Genomic DNA, 20,350 nt, shown 5'->3' with positions numbered 1-20,350 from the left:
ATTAAGTCTGTACTGCACATTAACGAGAACTTTTATGAAGGATAGAATTATGTAGGAGACAATTAGCACGCAGCTCTAGTTACAAAAATGGCCATCTTCGTACACAGCTGAGTATTAGGGACACGTTGACAAAAACACTTTGAAATTTACACCGCCTCCAAATGGTCCATTAGGGACATAGTGCCCTGTACATTTTCTCATTATGTAACTATTAAAATGCTGTTGTGCGCTAAGGAATCGTAAAGTGATTGCAAACACATCCTAACATTTGTGGTTTTTGCCCATGTGTTGCTTAATTAAGGTGCTGCACTATATTCTGTGCTTGTCACAAGATAATTCCTTTTTTTTCAGTCATGTCTGAGAACACTCCCCAACAGGGCTTGGCAGTAGAGATAGGTCATCCCTAGGCCATAAAGCATGATTTATTAATACAAACCAACTGTCTCTGATCTATGTCATTACAACAGTATGCAGGTCCTTAACCGTAATGTGAGGAAGAGCTGATCATGGCAGAGGGAGTGAATGGAATGCATTACATGGGTGCAAAGCTGTTGTATTCTCTTATGGGAAACCTGCGAGTGGACACACTAATTACAGTTACACATTCTAATCCCTCCCTTCAAACTGGAATTGTAAGAATTATATTCCATAGTTATAAAATTATTATGCATGATTAATTAATCATTTTCCATACAGCGGAGGAAAATTCACGTTCTCATAAAAGCTACATGTTCCCCTTTTTCTCTCTTTTTTGGGGATTATAAATATTTTTTCAAAATTGTACAATGGGTCCTGCAACCAAGCAAAATCCCTGAGGTGGACTTTTTTTTTGAGAGGTGTAGAATTTGACAAAACAAACATGACACCTAATTTACTGAAACGGTGAAGCTGTGAGTTTTACCCAATATGTCACATACATAAAAGAGCAAACAACCAGGAAAAAAAAAAAAGAAAACGAAAACATGTTTGGAGGGAGGCTATTCAGAACCATGCTATGAATAGAATGAATGGCTTGAGTGTTTGGCATTTCAGTCATCAACTGTCCCTGACCTTGGAAGCAGAGCCAACGAAGAAAAAAGTGAGACACATGCGAAGCAATCTGATTTCTTCTGACAACAACACCCACCAGTGATAATTCAGAAACCTAAAATTCACCGCTTCTGGCCACAAATTAGCGATTTAAGACGAGGAGAATGTGCACAAAGAGAGGCAGACGGTCACATAAATCAGTCGAGGAAATGAAATATAAGTAACTGAAAATAACTAGAGGATGACAGACCCGGACAGATGGGTCCTGGAGATGAACTGTAAGTACGACTGCTATCAGTGTTGGGGGAATGTCATATCAGCCTGGACTATGTAAAATGACAAAATCAGGAAAGGCCTTTACGAACTAAAAAAAGAAACCGTGAAAGACAGAAAGAATGTAAAGTAAATGTTAAGAAGGACAAGAGCATCTTTCATGAAGACAAGAAGAGATTCTCTGAAGCACTTAGAATAAAAGATAATTGCTAGTTCTTTATTTACAACAGATCACTGTTAAAAACGACACATATACACAACAAAGGATTATGCTTGAGTGACTCTCCTCTAAAGCCTTACCTGAACTGGCATGGCCCACAGGTTAGGACACAGGAAGAAGAACCACATCAGCTGGTTGGTATCTATGGCAACCAGGTTGCAAATCTGCCCCCCTGTCATTTCCCCCATGGACATGTTTGAAGTGCAAAGACGCATGATCTTATTGTATATTTTGGTCTGAGAAAGAGAAACACAGTTACTAGCTCAAAAACACTCTATAATTCTGTTTTTCTCAGTTGCTAGGAAATTGTAAATGCAACTGCTTCTCAAATAGCAAAGACAAAAAAAAACCTCCATGTGTGAAAGGATAAAACCTCTGGCCATTTATCACTGCTTTCACATTAAATCCAATTCTCAAGCTCTTTCTGTGCAAAACATGTGAAACAATATCCTATAGATAACACCCAAAGTCATTCGGAAAACTAAACAAACAAATTTCAGTTACTGGGCCCCTGTTGACGGTAAACACTTACACGCAGAGAGACAGACAGGTGGCTCTTTGCATGCATATAAAATATAATTGCCTTGCTATTTACCTATCACACAGTTCATTATACCATTATTAGGATTTCTCCACTGAGTTATTTTATTTGTTAAAAAGACAATTGGATGTTATTCTGAATATAACAGAATATGACTAATAGACTTGTGCAAACAGCTGCTCATTAGATAAGGTACGATACCATTGATTTTGTTATTTGCTATCATGCTATGATTTTTGTGTTCTTCGAGTGAAACTACTATTGAACGGTAAAGCATGTTTTGCAACCAAATAAGTGGTTTTGGTTCACACATTCTGAAAGTGAACATGCTTTCAAGAAATATGCTCAAGCAGTGAAGAGAAGCTGTTATTACACAATAAAACTACCTCCCACTGGTGTCATACAGTTCTTCCATAGACATCCCCTGCCAGGGTATGTTTAGTCTTTTAACCACACATTTAATTTCCTGAGCGTTCTTACAATCTCATTAGACAGTAAGACTGTGTACAGTGTAAAAGCGACTGTGAAAAAGTATGGATTCAACACAGTTACACAGCAACAGACACAGCATGATTCAACTTGACATTTAAGGCGATTACATGATATATAAAAGTTCAACAAATTTTACAATGCTCCTACATTTAGCACATGTCTCCAGAGGAGATATGTTTTTTATACCTGGATGGCTCCTCTCAGGTTGATACCGGTTTCTATGGCGACGTAATAGGAAGCCTGGAGGAAAGTCCTCTGGAGGAGAAGGGCGAAAAAGAGCAGGACAGCGAGGACATATGCATTTGCCAAGAACTCCTGCGAGGAGATGAAATAGATCCCCAGAAGCCTCACCTGAAAGGAGGGGTATTCAGTCATTCATCCACCCGTCATCAGCTCAGGGCTGGAGCCTAAATGATCTCTGTCTGTTCTACAAGGTCATTCTGTCTGGAGGAACACACTGGGCCTTAATCTTACTCAGACATATCTATTCTGTGCTTGTAAATCTCTATCTCTTCTCTTTTCCTGTTAGATGGTAACATTTGCGTAGCAGGGCAACAATAACAGGAGAATCTCACCGATTTTATTCAATAATGTTATTACTCTAATGAGCCTTTTCAGATGGTATAATTAGCTTGTGTCATTGACTTTCGCTAATCTCGTTTCCAGACCTTATTCTCCTCATCCAGTGAGAAAAAAACTTAACTTAAGTTTTAAGCTAACAATTAAGCTAAATAGAATCTTAATATGTGTTAGTGAGACAGATCCAATCACACACACAATAATTGCATGACCTAATCAATAAGAGCAAAAATCGCATATGAGAGACTGAGACATACGTTCTCAAAAAACAAGACATCAATGCCAAATCCACTCTTCCCAGTTTATCCAAAATGACACAGATGCATTTTAAATCAGGTTGAAAATCTGCAGTTCTTATATTTTACCACGGGGCAACGACATCGACCCTCTGCATCTGAGGCTGAGTGTAATTAAGTGATTAAGTCAGAGTAATCGACAATCTGTGAAGATTTAAGTCGAGAAAATTGGCTCAACTAATGTCAATACACTTAAACAGTACACCTGTTAAGGGACAAGGAAAAGCAAAATGCCAGCAAGGTACTCTTTCTCACTTCAGGAAAAGTGCCAGGTTTGGAGAAATCCTATTAAGGTGCTGACATTTTAAATAAAACATGTACCTATAGTACATGGACAGCTTTGACAAACTGCATGATTAATGAAAGACGCCAGGATTAATCCATTAATTCTGTTGCTCCGCTTTAACCAAAGCCACCTCAGAATTGTAAAGCAGAACAAAAATAACCACAGCAGAGACGGAGACAGTGAGAGGTGGCTTCCTGTCTTCAATCTGTGCGAGTGAGATGCTAGAGGTGTTAAAATATTCTACATGTAAATAATTCAGCTCTCTTCTATGCTCAACCATTCGATTCACTCGTGGCCTTTTTAGGCAAAGATATTGTTTGCCTTGTTGTAAAGCATAAGGATATTTTAAGACTGGATCCTTTGAGAAAATGAAGCAAATATTTCCATATGGGAAACATGACTGAAACTGAATGTTTTCTCGTTAAGACAAAATGTTTCATTACAGATGTATTTATAATAAAATCTATTTCTGATGTTTGTGTTATAGTGCCTGACTTAGCTCCTTATGGATCAAGGATGTGGGTGGGCAAGGCAGGCATGACCCAGCAGTATGCCACGGGTGACTATAAAGTTTACAAAGCACAGACAACTGACAGGGTAACCTTGATAAAACTAAAACGTACAAGTCATGAATATGGATACACAGCACAGATAAAAGACACTGATCTCCAAAACTGACCTTGAAATAAGGTTGGCTGTTTATAAGAGGAACGAGTATCATCATACCTTATATTGTCTGACTATCTAAAAAGGGCTGACACCTGAGTCCCAGACAACAGGGACTTTGTCTAATAAATATTTGAGAAAGTTTATATGAGGACAACAGTCTTGGCATTTTGGCTTCTGCCTATACCAATCCAAAAGGTTAAACAACTCTAAAACCTTTAAAAAGGGGGAGAGGTGATCTGGAACAAAATCTCTTCGTACCCATCTGATGGGACTGTTGTGTGTGTGTGCGCTGTGTGTGTGTGTGTGCGTGCGTTGGATACAGATCTTACTGGAGGCTGAATGGTGCGGTTCTCCCTGCTGATGTGATGGACAATGCCGGAGATACAGAGCGGCCCGGCGAAGCCCAGCAGGTCGGCCATGAAGCGGAAGGTGATGCTGAGAATCAGGGGTCTCCCGAAAGCTTGACGCAGGGCTCTCCAGATAAGCTGTGGCCCTTGGGGGCCCATGCACTGTGGCTTCTGTCAAAAAATGAAGAGGGAAAATGTGGAGTAGGAACAAGAGGAAGAAGAGGAAAGTAAAAATTCGCAGATCGCTGATTCCTAGGGGCTCTGGAAGCAGAGTGCAGTACACTGGGACCGCACAGATGGTTTTCTGCTGTAACGAGGGATCTCTTCTCTAATGAGGCAGAGTGAGCCCGAAACAGGCACAGCTATTGCCGCTGATTCAGTTTTCTGGTGTCAGCATTTCTATCTGACCTTGCACCATTGCCTGCTCTATAAATGTGGGTCTCATTAGTTCCCCAATGATTTACTGCAGCAAAAACAAAGGAGAACATTTATTCAAAGTCCATCACAGCTGTTGCCACAGGGCTGTGGCTAAGATGCCTCTGCATTTAATCACAACATTGCATAAGCCTCTACACCAAACAGCACTTGCCAAACAACCATGCATCGTTATTTATTCAGATCACTTAAGTTTAAATCTCTATGAGGGCTTTTATTTATTGGGCTAATACAAATGCTAATACAAGACTTTGACATTCCATTAAACGGAACAGCACAACTATGAACTATCCCCCAATATTTCATTACACTGTAGCCCTTTGACGTGATATAATTGCACATACGTAATCATTTGAAGATATATGGAAACTTTCCACATCAAAATAAACACATTATCAAAGGTTTATGATCTTAGGCAACATCTGGTCCCTACAGTCCTGCGTGTGAGACTGAGGCCAGCGTGTGACATTGGAGACGTGACTGATTTCAGACTCCTCAAATGACATGTGAGCACTGATGCAGTTCCAAGCATACACACACATACACACACACGCACACACACAAGCACACACACAAACAGACACACACACACACACACACATCCGTTTACCTGGAGATCAGAGAGGGTGATGAGGGAACTTACACACAAATAAACACGCTCCACAAACACGTACGCACGCTGTCCCCCTCTATTCCCATGGAAACAGAGAGACAGAGTACTCTGACCCCTTGTGGGTCAATAGGTCACTGTATTCACAGTAGGATGGGAAAAGGCTTACCCCCTAAGCACCAAAAGGAAACAGGACCAAAATCACACACTGAATGTGGACAACCTGACCTCAGCCTGCAAACGGAAAACGTCCACCTTCTAGCCCCTGCCACACCATCCCTGTATCATAATGAGAATAAACAGAAACAGTCTCAATCTCTCCCATAACCTTTCTTTTTTTTTTTTTCCCCCTCTGTCGTCGCTTCCTCCTCTCTGCTCTTACTGAATATCAACGCTTAGATCTCCAATGCTCACCCATTTTCTCATATCTCTAGAAGAAAGCACGAATCCCCTCACCCTTCAAATCTATCGTCCGCGCTCTGGTCTCCTCTCTCGCTTCGGCCGAGACACATCCAGATATGAATCTATACGTGACATGGGTGCTTTCGTCACAGAATGTTAAAACACATTCGTATGGCGGACCAAAGTAACCTGTCACGTGACCAAATTTTCATTTTTTTTTTTAACTATTTGGTTTTTCTGAAAATGATTTGGATTGTTTAAATATTCAGTGTGTTGCTCTGTTTTGAACTCTCTTAGTCACTGTTTCTCTTATTGAGTTGGCACTTTGATGGATCGCTTTGAATGTTTGGATAGCTTGTCAGGCAGAATAGATGGACTGCTGTCTGGGCAGATACATATATCTTTTTTTCATGGCAACATCTGTGTTTACTGAGAGAAAACAGAGGGGAAAAGGATACTTTTTAAGCATGTTAGGCCTGTTAAATCTTTTTTGGCATTTTACGAGAATAGAAAATCAGTGAGATTCATTGGGATTATACAGGCTGCCATGCCTTTGTCCTTAGGCTTCTTTTCAGATTGACTGACAGAGATGCACGATATTCTGGAGATGAAACTGTTCATAGTGCTTTTCTCCAATGACTTGGAGAAAGTTGATTTTGATAGAGGTTGGGTAATTTTCTTAATCATTTGGAAACAACCCGGCTCAAATTGTAGGTCTCAATTCAGATACTGTGTATATGATAACCTTTGCCTTCATCATGATAACATTTTCATTTGCTTTTTCATAATCACTGTACCAGTGATAAAGCTGTAAAAAAAAAAATATGATAATATAACTGCTCCGATGAAGTTATATGTCTTTGTGTTATATATCTTAGATTTTGAGTTTTGAAGAGATATTTTAGTTCCTTGGTCTGTGTTAATTTTTTGATGATACGAATACTATTTGAAACAATGTACTCCAGCAATCATGAAAAACTACAATTAACTGAATTTTTAACTTAATTGGTTTCTCTATTGTTCATGTCTGTCAGTGAAAAGCTGGTACCTTATAGGCCTCAAACACCTTGCGAAGTCGTAGGTAGTTGGTGAGAGCTCGCATGGCGATAGGTAGCTTTCCTATGACCTTTAGATCGATAGGTCGTCGGTGCGCAGAGGTGATGAACGTATTCATCCACCAGTATGTGCTCTTTGACAGCAGGTTGACAAAGGGCTGGAGAAAACGCACGCCCAGGTCTTGTAGATCCTCTGGAGGTTTGACTTCAGTAGGGTGGGTGAAACAGACATATCGCTGCAAGAGAGAGTTCCTACATTAGGACAGGGCTATTAATTAAATGTGACTGCAGGTATCATAGCATACCAAAAAGTAAGAAAATGCATGGGTAAAAATGATATCTACAATTTTATTAAATCAACACATTGATTTATTTGGCACACAAATACAATGGCTACAGCAAAGGGCGCTATATATTATGTATTGAATTGTATGAAACAGTAGACCAAAGTCTTGAAGTTATGCTGGCAGGAATGCACCTCTACGTATGGCGACATCTCAGAATGAGTGCAATCACGTTATGTGTGTCACCGAGTGATGAAAGTTCTTACAAAAACAGACTGTGACCCCAGGGCGTCACCCGCCTGGGCGGTAAAACCGTGTCAAACCTTCTACTGATGTAACCTTCCTTTTTACCCATGTTGGATTCTGTGGTGTGCCCCACTAGGAGAGATCTGTGTAGCTTAAAGCACTGTGAGACAGCTGGATTAGCGGTGAGTATGACTCATACTCTGTTGTGTCACATGCACTGTTTATTCAAGGATAATGACCAGGAAACGGTCAGCAGGTTAAAATTCAGCCAACGGAGAATGCAGCGTATTCATAAACATCACCCGAATGAAAGGGCACGTCGGGGGGGGTGCCGAACAATACAAGATAATGAATCCATCTCCGACGAGGCCAGATGTGAATACAAAAATGAAATGTTTTAAAACAGCCTTACAGAGGCTCATGTCTGTAGGACTGCCAGATAATTTGACTGATTGATGAAATGATCACAAGGTTCTTTTTTCTTCTTCTTCTTCCTCTTCTTCTTCTTCCTCTTCTTCTTCTTCTTCTTCTTTTTTATAACAGCTCATCATTGCTGCTCCTAACTGCTAAAAGTAGGTTACTGTCGATCAGACGGCCAGGGTACTCCACACAGATGGCTATTTATATACCATCCACACATAGAATGCCAAGCTTACCAGGTTTCTGCAAAGAGCTATTCAGTTTATCTGCTGCAACAAACAGCTGCACTTATATTCCAAACTTCATTCAGTTCTACAAATACGATTGGAAAGACAAGCACCTACAAGTCAACTTTCATGCAAATAGGTTTAGGAATTACTAATAAGGGGACATTTTTATAATATCAGCTTTGCCACCCAAACTGGATTTCAGCTCACTCTATCAAAGATGCTCCAGGGTGAGGATCAAAGAACTGTCATGTGAACATTCAGCTGCCAAACAGACGTACACAACATTTGCATAACACACCACATCTAAAGCGAGGACCAAACCTCCTCACTGTATTCAGTAGCTGATTTAGCTTTAGAGTGCAAAAATGAAACCTTGCTGTGGTGGGTTTGAGCCAAGGTTAGCACTTCTATTAATGCGGAAAAAAGCTATCTCTTCTTTTATTCATAAGAAATTGAAAGAAGGCAGGTATATATATATACACATATATATATGTGTGTGTGTGTGTGTGTGTGTGTATGTACACACACACACACCCACACACACACACACACACACACACATATATATATATATATATATATATATATATACATATATGTATGTATACAGTAGGCGATTATTAGGGGGATGTCACCCCCTTGTTAGCAAAATGACCAAAATGCATCCCTCTTGTTAACCTGCCATCCCCCTACATACTCTGTAGAGTACTGTCAGTGACCACTTATATATAATGCAAGTGTACTGGCTCAACACTGAGTTGTGTTGGGCCAAAAATAATGAAATAAGGCATGAGACAAGAAAGACTCCATTGCTTCTCAGGATTTCATACAAATACCTATAGCTGCACTGTGGAAACACATAAAACCTCTGCTATGCAAATAGTGCAGTCGTGACAAAGCGCATTACCCCTCCTTATCATTAGAAACATGTAACAGCACTGACTGTGTGAATGTCAGGGCCTTTCCTCAGCAATCAAATACAGCCATACTCTGAACTCTGAATCATTAGCAGAGAACAGAGAGGAAAGAGACAGCCGTTTTATAACTCTGCGGCTTTATGTGCCTTTTGGAGGCGGTAAAGGCATGGAAGCCAAAGCAGTGAAAAACGAGATAGATGTTTCAAAGAACGTTATACATGTCCCCAGAAGGTCAAAATCATCATACTGTGCGTTGGACTCCTGTCAGGACCTTTCCTGAACCTTGATGACCCTGACATTTCAGTCGCACTGTTCCTCAATTGCCAGCATCAGCTGTCAGCACGACAGCTTTTCAAACTCCGATCTAAAGCCATATCATAAATTTACACAACAGCTTTGGCCTCGCATGTCTGCACTCGTTTACGTCCGACAAATCACTCAATTTATCCACTACTGTACAGAGTAAGTATCCACTAAACAATATTGATTTTTTCTAGGCGACGTGTCCCCAAAGTTCTATGACAAACATTTATCATTAATAGCATCTTCGCGTCTAAGACTATAGTTTCAATGCAGGTAGTAAAAAGCCAGCGACATATGAGGAGAATTCACGGTCAGCTCAAAGCGTACACACCAAATCAAAACAGCACAACACACAGGCTTACCGCCTTCAACACTACCATTGTGACACAGTGTATAAGTATACATACTTACTCTGCCCATTATGACATTGATCTCCACAGCAAGTAGCAGGCCATAGAGCAGGGCGAGAAGGCCAGTGAGACAGAAACGTAACTGTCGCAGTCCTATACCATGCTCCGTGTACTTAGCAAACTTGATGGTTTTTGTTACAAATGCCAATATCCAGTAGATGAGCAGTGCTGTGGAGAGGAATGTGAAAAAAAAAAACAAGTTATTGCCTTCTGCAGCCACCCATTATGATACTTGTCAAATGTCATCTTTTTTTTTTTTCTGTCATGATTGTTATTTTCCTGTGGTGATAGAGTTTCGAGGGGCATGTGGCACATCTGCTGAAGAAGGCAGTGACAAGATGACTCATCTTTGCTACAGTAAAGATTCTCACCTCAAACACAGAAACTGTTTCTATCTGACCAGGGGAGAGTAGCGTCAGTAAATAGTGCTTTTCACATCTCTCCAAAAGCTAGAGGCCGAACCATCTAAGTAGGCCAGAGCAGCATGCTAAGAGAATCGTTTTCTCCCTTCCTCTGCCTATTGGGAGACGTTAAGATGTTTAAAGAGAGAGCGAGAGACAGGAGTACATGGTCCCTGGCTCTGGTAGAACTCCTGCAGCATGGCACAGATGCCTAACAGGACTAAGGCATATGGAAATCTAATTATGGGTTTTGCTATACCGTGATCTGTAATTACAGACTCCATAATGAATGCTTTCTACATCGTCCACTAACTTTTGCACACATTGAGGGACCAGGAGCATTAAAATCTTTGAAGTCATTGAATGTGGATGTTGGACCTGGACAGAGGAAATAAATATAAAATATAATGCTATAGAAAACAATTAAGAAACTTCCAGGGTTCATACATTTTTTTGTCCATTCCACTTATTTAATTTGAAAGAGAGAAAGAAAAAAAAAAAACGCAGACTACCGACATGACACCATCAAATACAGAAACTAGTGTGTATTTTTATGAAATAGTATAATATCTCACTTTACAATCCCTAATGTATTCATGAGAGGCTATTTCTTGTGCGCTGAGTGCAAGTGAGATGAATTCTGTTAGTGACTGTTGGCTGCTGCCAGAAAATCTATAAATGGAACAAAAACATATAGTAGACAGAACATTTTTATCAGCCCTGAACACTCGCATCAAGCTAATATCTGTTTCACCTTATCATCAAATATGTCCCAATCCTGCTTTATCTTATTTTGGGAACATTCATAACTGATGTAATGACATTAAATTTGATTAATGTGTAGTTGCATGGTTCACTGAAATTAATATTTATTATCTAAGCGACATTTTATTAATTTCTTGCCTGCTTCTTATCAGAACAAATTTAGATCTTGAGTAAAAGCAACTCCCCTCTCCTCACAGTACCTTCTTTCTCCTGTGTTGTTAAAACATAGATCAGATTTGTGCAGCTCTGTTGCATCCTGGTGTAAAGAGCTTTACCTAAGCATATTACTTGTAGTGTGTACAGTGGCTATGAGCAGTCTGTGTTTGTCACATACCTAGCAGTAGCTTTGGGAAGTTAGACGTTTCTATATTGTGGTAATAGACTATTGAGGTGATAGCTGCCATGAAAGCAAGCGCTGAGGGCATGTACAAGTGCAGGTGAGCAGACTGAGTAAACCTACGAGAGAAAGAGAGAGCAGCAGATCAATTCCCAAGTAGCATGTTTCCATCCCACTGAATCAAACATGATCAATTGCCTATCAGGTATTGCAGAATCAATACGACAAGTCTTTAAGCTAACTGACAAAAAAAAAAGAAATATTTAATCAGTCATGATTATGGAAGGAACTCAGTGATTGGTTATAAGATGTCTACTGATGTCTTACAGTCCAATGAATAGATTGGATATTGAAGAGATATTGGCAAATAGCAATGGTTAGATAAAACCAGGATGTTACGGTGTTTAACGTACCCATCTGACACAATGCCCTCTGCGATCTCACACACCAGCACAAAGAGCAGAATGAAAGTGAGGATCCATCGTAGATTGTGTCCAGGGAAATGCAGCCAGGTGCTATGGTGGATGTGTACTTTAGAACTCTGACTGCCCCAGCCTGCAATGACAAATCAGGTCACGGGAAGGCCCTCATCCTTAGACAGTCTGCAATAAACATCTGTCGCTTCACACCACAACACCAGGGACCTATTGTGTCTCTCCTCGGCTTTGAGGCCCTGTCATTTGGCTTATGCCTGGAACCAAGCAGTTCCCTGCCAATTATGATATGTAAATGGTCATGGCAGCCACTTACTTAGGCGTGAGAGAGAGTAAATCCTAGACAACATGACATCTGCTGGCAGTTCCACCTGCTAAAGCCATCAGTATGAAACTCAAACTCTCTCTGAGTAAGGCTGAATTGCAGCTACCAGTTACAGAGGCCTCCAGTCAGGGCTTAATGTGACAAAGTCATGAACTGCAGGCTATGAGTCTGATCACTATCTGTGTGTGTGTGTGTGTGTGTGTGTGTGTGTGTGTGTGTGTGTGTGTGTGTGTCTGTGTGCGTGCGTGCGTGCGTGCGTTTGTGTGTGTGTATGAGATCTCTCAAATCACAACTGTGGGCAGTTCATATTGGCTGTAATTTTGAGAATGAAATAATTTTCAGCATTAATGTCACTGTAAGCTGGACAAAACAGTGACACTGGGTACCAGAATATTACTGACATTACTGGTACGGTGAAGTGTCAGAGAGCTGTAACTTGACTCCGGAGTCCGACGATCATTACAAACTCCTGCTCTGTAAATTCCAGTTCTAAGGTCACATTTGTTTGTCTAAAATAAAAATGCTTCCCACGTCCCCTTCTCTGAATATATCTCAGCCCACATACTTCAGCTAAGTTACATCTCTATAAAATTACCTACACATTTCACTGTGCTTTACCACGGGTCAGTACTTTGCATTAGGATCTTGCTGAAAATATTCATATTTCAAGCCCTTTCTTTCTTAGTTCATCAAAACATCTAAAATATGGGATATTCAGCAAAAAAAATAAAAAAATACATGCATATAGGGCAGATTTACATATAAGGCATATTTGTGCAAAAAACAGTGCCGCTCACCGATGAAGAGGATGGGGAAGGTGATGAAGAGAAGGAACACATGAGGCACCACAGTTAGGGCGTCCAGGAAGCACCCGTTGTTAAGCACCCCACGATCCACATTGTAGGCGGACGAGTTATTCTCATTGCCGCAGAATGCCAAGGACATGGTGGAACTGGGACTCTGGAGGGGTTCCAGAGGTGAAAGAGAGAAGTAGAGAAAAGGGAGAAGAAGAAGAAGAAGAAGAAGAAGAAGAAGAGGAAGAAGAAGATGAAGAAGGAGGGGTACGAAACAAAAAAAAAAAGAAAATGACCCAAGAGCAGCTCTCAGATCATGATTGTCCTCAGTATGCAGTGGCTGGAGGCTGAGATAGAGAGAGCCGTGCTCTGTTTTACATCCTTGCTGCAGATGGTGGATGGTAACAGACAAGAGAAGTCAAAGTCACAGCCCGGTGAAGCAGAGACCGCTCCAGTTCTTTCTCTGCTCCAGCTGTCTAAATGGCTTTTCTGCCAGCGAGTAATTCCTGCATTGTGTTCTGCTGCAGTCTCTTAAAGGCATCCTTCTAACTGCTCCAGCTCAATGTTTAAAATAAAAAAAAAAAAAAGCTCTTCTGCTCCAGAATAACTACAGAGCCACACACATACGGAGATGCACACGCCAAACGGGCACTGTCATACACTGATTAGAAACACGTTCTCTGCCGTCACTGCTCTGCCGGTGCTGCTGCTTCTCTCCCTGCTGATCAGAGCTCAGAGTTGACCTTGCAAGATGATAGCTGTGTGCCTGAATGTGCATGCGTTCGTAAAATGTGAAGGAGAGGGGGAGAGAGAGAGAGAGGGAGAGAGAGAGAGAGAGAGAGGGGGAGAGAGAGAGAGAGAGAGAGAGAGAGAGAGAAATGTATAACACATGGGAGAGGGAGAAACAGACAGAACGTGCAGAGTGAGTGAGACAGAAGGAGAGGGAGGGGGGTGGCGGCAAGAGAGAATAGAAAAGCACCACGACTGGCATCAGAAAGCAATGCTGACGTCACGGTGAGGTACGTGACAGGCATGAGAAATCATACAAATCAGAATCTGCACAGATGATTTTAAGAAACTGCGTAGCTAACTGTTTCCACAAACACAAAATGATTAATCCCAGTGGACAGCAAAAACCTCATAACTGTCTGAATAACTAGGTCATAAAAAATGGGATTTAATCTGTAGTGGATGGCTTAAACTGAGAGTGTAATATTTTAAATAACTACTGTGTCTGGTAATATAGCTAATGTATATTATCTATCATTGTTCCCTGTAATTTGACTGTTTAGGACATATTTCAGTCCGTATTTATAGCACACACCATTACACTGTGAGCCGGGCATCAACAGTACCCTGGAATGGTCTATGGTGATCTACGATTTGTAATTCAAAGGCATACTGCAGGTAATAATGGAATTTGGGCTTGGGGCTATTAGAGGCGTTAAAGAGATGAAGATCTAAAGCTGTCCCAATGGACAGAGGTAACAGGAAGGAGATGGAGTAAATGACACACCCCTCCGTGTCTAGACATGTTACCTGATCCACACTGATATCAGAGCCATGGGTATACCAATGCTCTAGCTCCTCCCTCTAGCTTCCTGTCTCATGCTAAAATAACTTCCCACCATTAACTTGTGACTAACCTCTGAATTCTGAGACTCACTGACAACCGTAAACATCAGGCCATCAGAATGCATCCAAGATCTATTCTAGACATGTGTGAGAGCGAACAGTTGGATATTCCAATGTTTAATGTCAATGAAATGTGTCCCTGTCCTTTGTATAGCTTTGCATCTGATATTGATCAGTATGCTCCAGCATCTGGAGCCCTTCAGGTTTTTTAATATCTGTTAACATCTGTGGCATTTTATTATGTTCTCGTATTACGTGTGTGTATTGTATACAGAGTGTCATTACAGCAGTTTTTTTTTCTTTCCTTCTTTTCATGTCAGTTATTTGTGGTCAGTGTTGTATGAAAGTCATTCACCGAGAGATGCCGGTGCTCATGTATGTCACTGAGAGTGATGCTCTCCAGGGATGTCCACTGTCGTTTGGCTTGACAGTTGGAGGCTGGGGGTTGGTCAAGCATCTCTGAGCATCTGAAGAAAGCTGCAGCAATACCTCACAAGACCGCAACATAATGATCACAATGTCTCTCCTTCCCCCCTTTATTTTATTCATGCGCGCGCACACACACACATACACACACACACAGAGGTACGTGCACCGTGTACATTGAAAGTACTACACTCAAAATGTATTTCCATAGTTTTCACTAGCAGTTACTCTAAACCAATATGATACTGTACGACCGATTATTATTATAAGACATCGGTCATTAACAACTATTACAGCAGTGCAGGGAAACGTTGTGTAAACGCTCGCGTCACTACACTACAGGACAAACAAAATATATTTCCACACATACTTGTGTGACCTGATTTATTTCACCATCTACATGATATGCACAGCAATTTATACTTGATCACATTGGACCCATTTGAATATTTTCTTAACGAAAGTTTATAGGGTCTTTGAAATGATTCAGAGTTCAAAATGATGTCTGTATTGTTTATAATTGTTTAACTGAGGCATATTTTATCGGTCAAAGAATCCGAAATGTAGACTATTTTATGAATGGTCGTGCGTACCTGTTTGTAACGTGATAGCATCTTGTCCCCGAAGAGTCTGTCAAAAAAGTCTTCATGTGATTACCAACTCCAAAGTTTTGGATCCAAAACTTGCTATCAAAACGAGAAAACAGGGACTGTTTTTGTCAGAGTGGCTGTCCAGACTGCATATCCACCCACGGAAATGTGTAAACAGTCAGAAATGATGGATGGTGGCGTACCGTTGGCATATGGTGATAGTTTTTTCCGTAAGTGGAACTAGCCAAGGTGCTGAAACAAACGACTAAAGAAACTCAAATTTACTCCTCCTAAAAAGGCTTCCAAAACAGGAGCCAAACGAGTTCCCGCGCACGCCTCGACCCGATATGTCACGTAGTCACACAAGCCACAGTTAATCGTTCATCCAGCCACACACGCAATTGAACTGAACGTCAATGGCTGGTCAAGAAGTTACATAATGTTACAATACATCTGATTGAAGTGGTTCATAAACATAATTGTTCTAGGGGGCCATGACTTGGCATACGTGACTCATCAGCTGTTTGCACAAAGAAGCAGTATACATCTGCAATAGGATGCGAAAGAGGTGCGTGGTAAAAGGTTATCATTTTGTCAGTTCTGTTTGTTAAATTTTGTATCACATCTGTTTCGGGGGTAAGTAAAGAAAAAAATAAATGCATGCAATCATGACATAAAAGCTTGGGAAATGGATAGGCCGTAGAGGGTAAAGAATATTTTCTCAAAATTGAGAGCCCTCAACTAAAATAGAACAACACCGCCCCCTGTGTCCGAAAACAATATCAGGTGTTACAAGGCTCTACAACTTTCCTTGTTAATGATTTCAATTACTGATAATGTGTAACTAAAATCAGTTTTTGGTACCCTGGTCCACCTCTCAATTTCGTTCCAATAAAATATATTAATTTTGCAGGAGGTTATCAGCTGACAGATATCACCAAACGACAGCATTAACCGGCATATCCACGCGTATCCAAATGAGCTGTGCTGGATATTTTTTGACGCACTTTCTACACCATCACTCACTGTGAGGTCACGTTTTCGAGCTAAGGAGACAACTGTCTTAAGCATTAAAGTATACTGAATATTACCTGCATTTATCTGTTTGACATTAACATATGTGTCTTAGTGTATATGAACTTAGAATCAGCCAACATCTCTAACTGTACACGCGTTCAAAATTTGATATGAACAGAACGCATGGCGTACAAAGCGTGAGTACTGTGAATAAAACTTGTGAATCAAACAATATTTTGATATTTTACAGCAAAAGGAATAAACATTGCCAAATATCGGTCTGTAGTTAGTGCATTTTAAATTGGTTGCTGCTGGATTTTGGAGCTAGGCAGTAGGATGCTATTTTATGTAAAACAGATTATAGTCCAGTTTCCACCGATTTCATTAAAGATGACGGTGAATGACAGATCTGCAATATTAGAGGTGGCGTAGGTAGTTGTCTTGTCTAAACTCTTGTCAAACTACACAAATTTTATAAATTGATTAGTTCATTTGTTTCAGAATCATGCAAAGAGAAATGGTAAGTATGGACTAAGCGCTATCCCGGGGATACACGTTTGAGGGATTATGAATGAACTTTATGCTTATATACATGTTATACATTCATATTATGGTGTGAAAAATATTTACTCTGTTGATGGTTTAACTGACTTTGTGATTTCTGCTCATAATCCAGGAGAAGTACAACACATATAGAAAGTAGCTCCACCAGAAGTGGCTCAGTCTGACTGGAGAAAGGCAGAATGAAGCCATAATTTTATAAGGATTAAAGACCAGATAGAGCTGGAGAGGACTCTTATGGCCTGACTGTCCTTGTGGGGTCATATAAATGTACACAGCAGCCCTTAGAATACTGCTGATATGTCTCACTTCTGTAGCCAACTGTTGTAAATCTTACCTGAAAGGAGTTAAAGCTACGAGGGATCAGTAACTTCGACTTCATTATGTTGCCCATTTGTTCTGTTTTTTGACATCTGATCTAATTTATGTGTTCCTGTTTACTGTCAAATACTGTTATTGCTATATTGGTCTCTCTTTACCCAGCTCTTACTGAGAGAGAATATTGCTCTCTCGGTCTTACAGCCCCTCTTGGATGGGCCACACTTAAAGAATATCCACAGAATTGTGGGGGTTTTTTATGTTTACAAATTGTTGTTAGACACCAGTTTTAAGCTTAACATCATTTTAACAAACGTGAGAGAGTTCAGAGGTGAAAATGAGCATTACACCTGTTAGACTTATCCTAAATGGGAAGGACTGATTCCTCTCCTGCAAGACAAGATATTACATGCTGATACTATGGAAAATACGGAAAATATGGAAAATAATGTTAATTTTGTTTTATTCATTCACTTTTTTTTTCTTTTTTTTTTAGAAACTGACCAGGGATTTGGCTTGTATAACTGAATTTGAGATCTAACTGTCCTGCAAATCCAGATGTATACGTTTAATGGAAAGAAAACATGTTTCAAGATTGAATTCCTTTAATCAGATTAGCAGTAGGTTTCACAAGTCATAACGCGTAGTGATGGTGTTGACTCTTTAGCATCCTTCCCTTCCAACCATGCCCTAACTGCAAAGACTAGGTCTCATGAGTAGGTCTAATAGAAGATATACTTGGCTCAACAGTAGTCTCTGATTTGGAGCTTCTATGACTGTATAGGAACACTAGACCAACAGTTAACGCATTCACAAGTCCAACAACACTCAAGAAAGACTACAGCACAGCTTGTGAGAAGACATTTTTTAAATGCTCTTTCATCCAGCTCAAAATTTAATTAATTTTCTTCATCCCTCTCTCACATTATGAAAATATATGCAGACAATTTCTTTTTATTCTGAGACGACATGTGCTGCATTATAAAGTAAAGGGTGCTATGACTGAATGGCACAAAGTAAATGTTTTTTTATTGTGTCTCTTTATTCTGAGCAAACAAAGCCATGGTGAGATTTCATTGCTTACACAGTGAGATAATAGTGATTTGATGTTCCTGAATACTATTATTTTTGAAGCAAAAGCAGTATTTCCCAGGAGGAAAAACATATTTATAAGGTCTGATTTTTTTTTTTGGATTACAAACCATCTTACCAACAAATTACAAGGCTGACACAAAATCTGTTATCTGTTTGGGTGAATGTGAGTTTATGTGTATTGTCATGAATGTGTGAATGAGCTTGATTTTGTTTGTGTCTGTGCGTGTCTGGTAAGCCTTTAGGTGTGAACTCCTGAGGGAGAGATGGAATCATGTTCAGCAAGTAACAACGTGCTCTTCAGTTAGTATAATGCTTCCCTGATTGATACAAATGACCAGGCTGTGACTGGTATGGGAGTGACTGAAGTTTGGGTCCAGATCATGTGACTCTGGTCAGTATGAGGGGTGGGGTGGGGAGTGGAGGGGGCTGGCTCTTAAAAGAACGTCCTGCAAAGAGAGAGAAGCACAAGGGTCAGTTAGAGGTAAGCTGCAGAGAGGACAGCATTCATTCTTTCTTACTGCTGTGTTTTATATTCTTAAGAGAACACCAGACAAAAAAAAAATAGGTCAGTGCACACACAGGCAGTTGGGAGACCAACAGATTCAAACTATGAACGAGAGGAAAAATCAAAACAGAATGTTGCTCAACTTTGTCAACATTTTTTTTTCCACCACCAACTGAAGTATCGTTATCAGTTCTAATTCCTGTAAGTCGCTTAACCAAGGTGAGACTGACGACATTATTTAAATTTCATTAAATTAATTACATTTTCATTTCAATTTCAAAACTATACCAATTGCCCTACTCAAAGCAACATGCTGTTGCTAGTATCTGAAATAAAAGGAAAAAAAAAATATATATATATATATATATAACAGTCCCTTTGAACAACATCAGTCAGAACAACTGCTAAAGGCTGGTAAAGATGCCCCATAACACTATGTGATTCCTGTGTCTTTCTTGGCACTGGAAGTCAAGTATAATTTAGGCCTAGGCAACGGGAAAAAAATTCTAAAGATCTGTCCTTACTAGTGTGTAATTCCATTTCGTCTACAACGGATGTAATGTAGGGATTGCCTTGGCTACCAATGTTAATGTGTTTAGTGAAACCAATTTGCACTGAAAAATCCTCATATGTTGATTCAGGTAATTGGAGGCTCCAAATATTGAAGTATGAATCAGCACATAATTAGACTGCAGTGAACTGTAACGAAAACTAATTTTGGTGTGAAGGGTTTTTCAAAATTGCTTGTTTTCCCTCATTTTATCTCATTATTTACAGTTAAGAAAGCTTATGTTAGCATCTTAAGACACAGCTATCATAGCCAACCAGCATCAACTCTACAGGTGTAAGCAAAGAAAATATTGCTGGAAGATGAAATATTGATTTAAAAAGAAACTTTCATTTAACAGCAGCATATGTGATCCAAGCAAAGTCATGATGAAGAGAGGCATGAAATAGAATATCTGACAGAGGACATATATATCTTCAGTAAAATGTATTTCCTGTCAATGACAGTCATAAATAACAATCAATAACCACCTAGCAGCCTCAAAAATAAGTTAGCATATCACGTATGTTAGCAAACCAAAGACTGGACAGTTTTT

At 40.0% G+C, this 20,350-nt stretch overlaps 1 protein-coding gene across 1 annotated transcript in view; it reads right to left on the bottom strand.

Annotated features, from left to right (window-relative positions):
• Positions 1-15,775, bottom strand: part of abcc8 (ATP-binding cassette, sub-family C (CFTR/MRP), member 8) — a 40,523-nt gene extending 24,748 nt beyond the window's left edge. The window contains exons 1-9 of the mRNA XM_030790611.1: positions 15,755-15,775; positions 13,104-13,266; positions 11,961-12,102; positions 11,545-11,666; positions 10,046-10,212; positions 7,228-7,470; positions 4,715-4,903; positions 2,742-2,906; positions 1,603-1,758 (exon numbers count right to left, since the gene is read on the bottom strand). Coding sequence (XP_030646471.1) covers positions 1,603-1,758; positions 2,742-2,906; positions 4,715-4,903; positions 7,228-7,470; positions 10,046-10,212; positions 11,545-11,666; positions 11,961-12,102; positions 13,104-13,266; positions 15,755-15,775 — 1,368 coding nt within the window. The remainder of the gene's footprint in view (positions 1-1,602; positions 1,759-2,741; positions 2,907-4,714; positions 4,904-7,227; positions 7,471-10,045; positions 10,213-11,544; positions 11,667-11,960; positions 12,103-13,103; positions 13,267-15,754) is intronic.
• Between the last annotated feature and the right edge of the window lie 4,575 nt (positions 15,776-20,350).

The sequence above is a fragment of the Chanos chanos genome, chromosome 13, assembly GCF_902362185.1.
Source record: "Chanos chanos chromosome 13, fChaCha1.1, whole genome shotgun sequence".
In the NCBI taxonomy this organism is placed as follows: domain Eukaryota; kingdom Metazoa; phylum Chordata; class Actinopteri; order Gonorynchiformes; family Chanidae; genus Chanos; species Chanos chanos.
The sequence above is the reverse complement of the archived record's forward strand: the minus strand, read 5'-3'. Positions and strand labels throughout refer to the sequence as shown.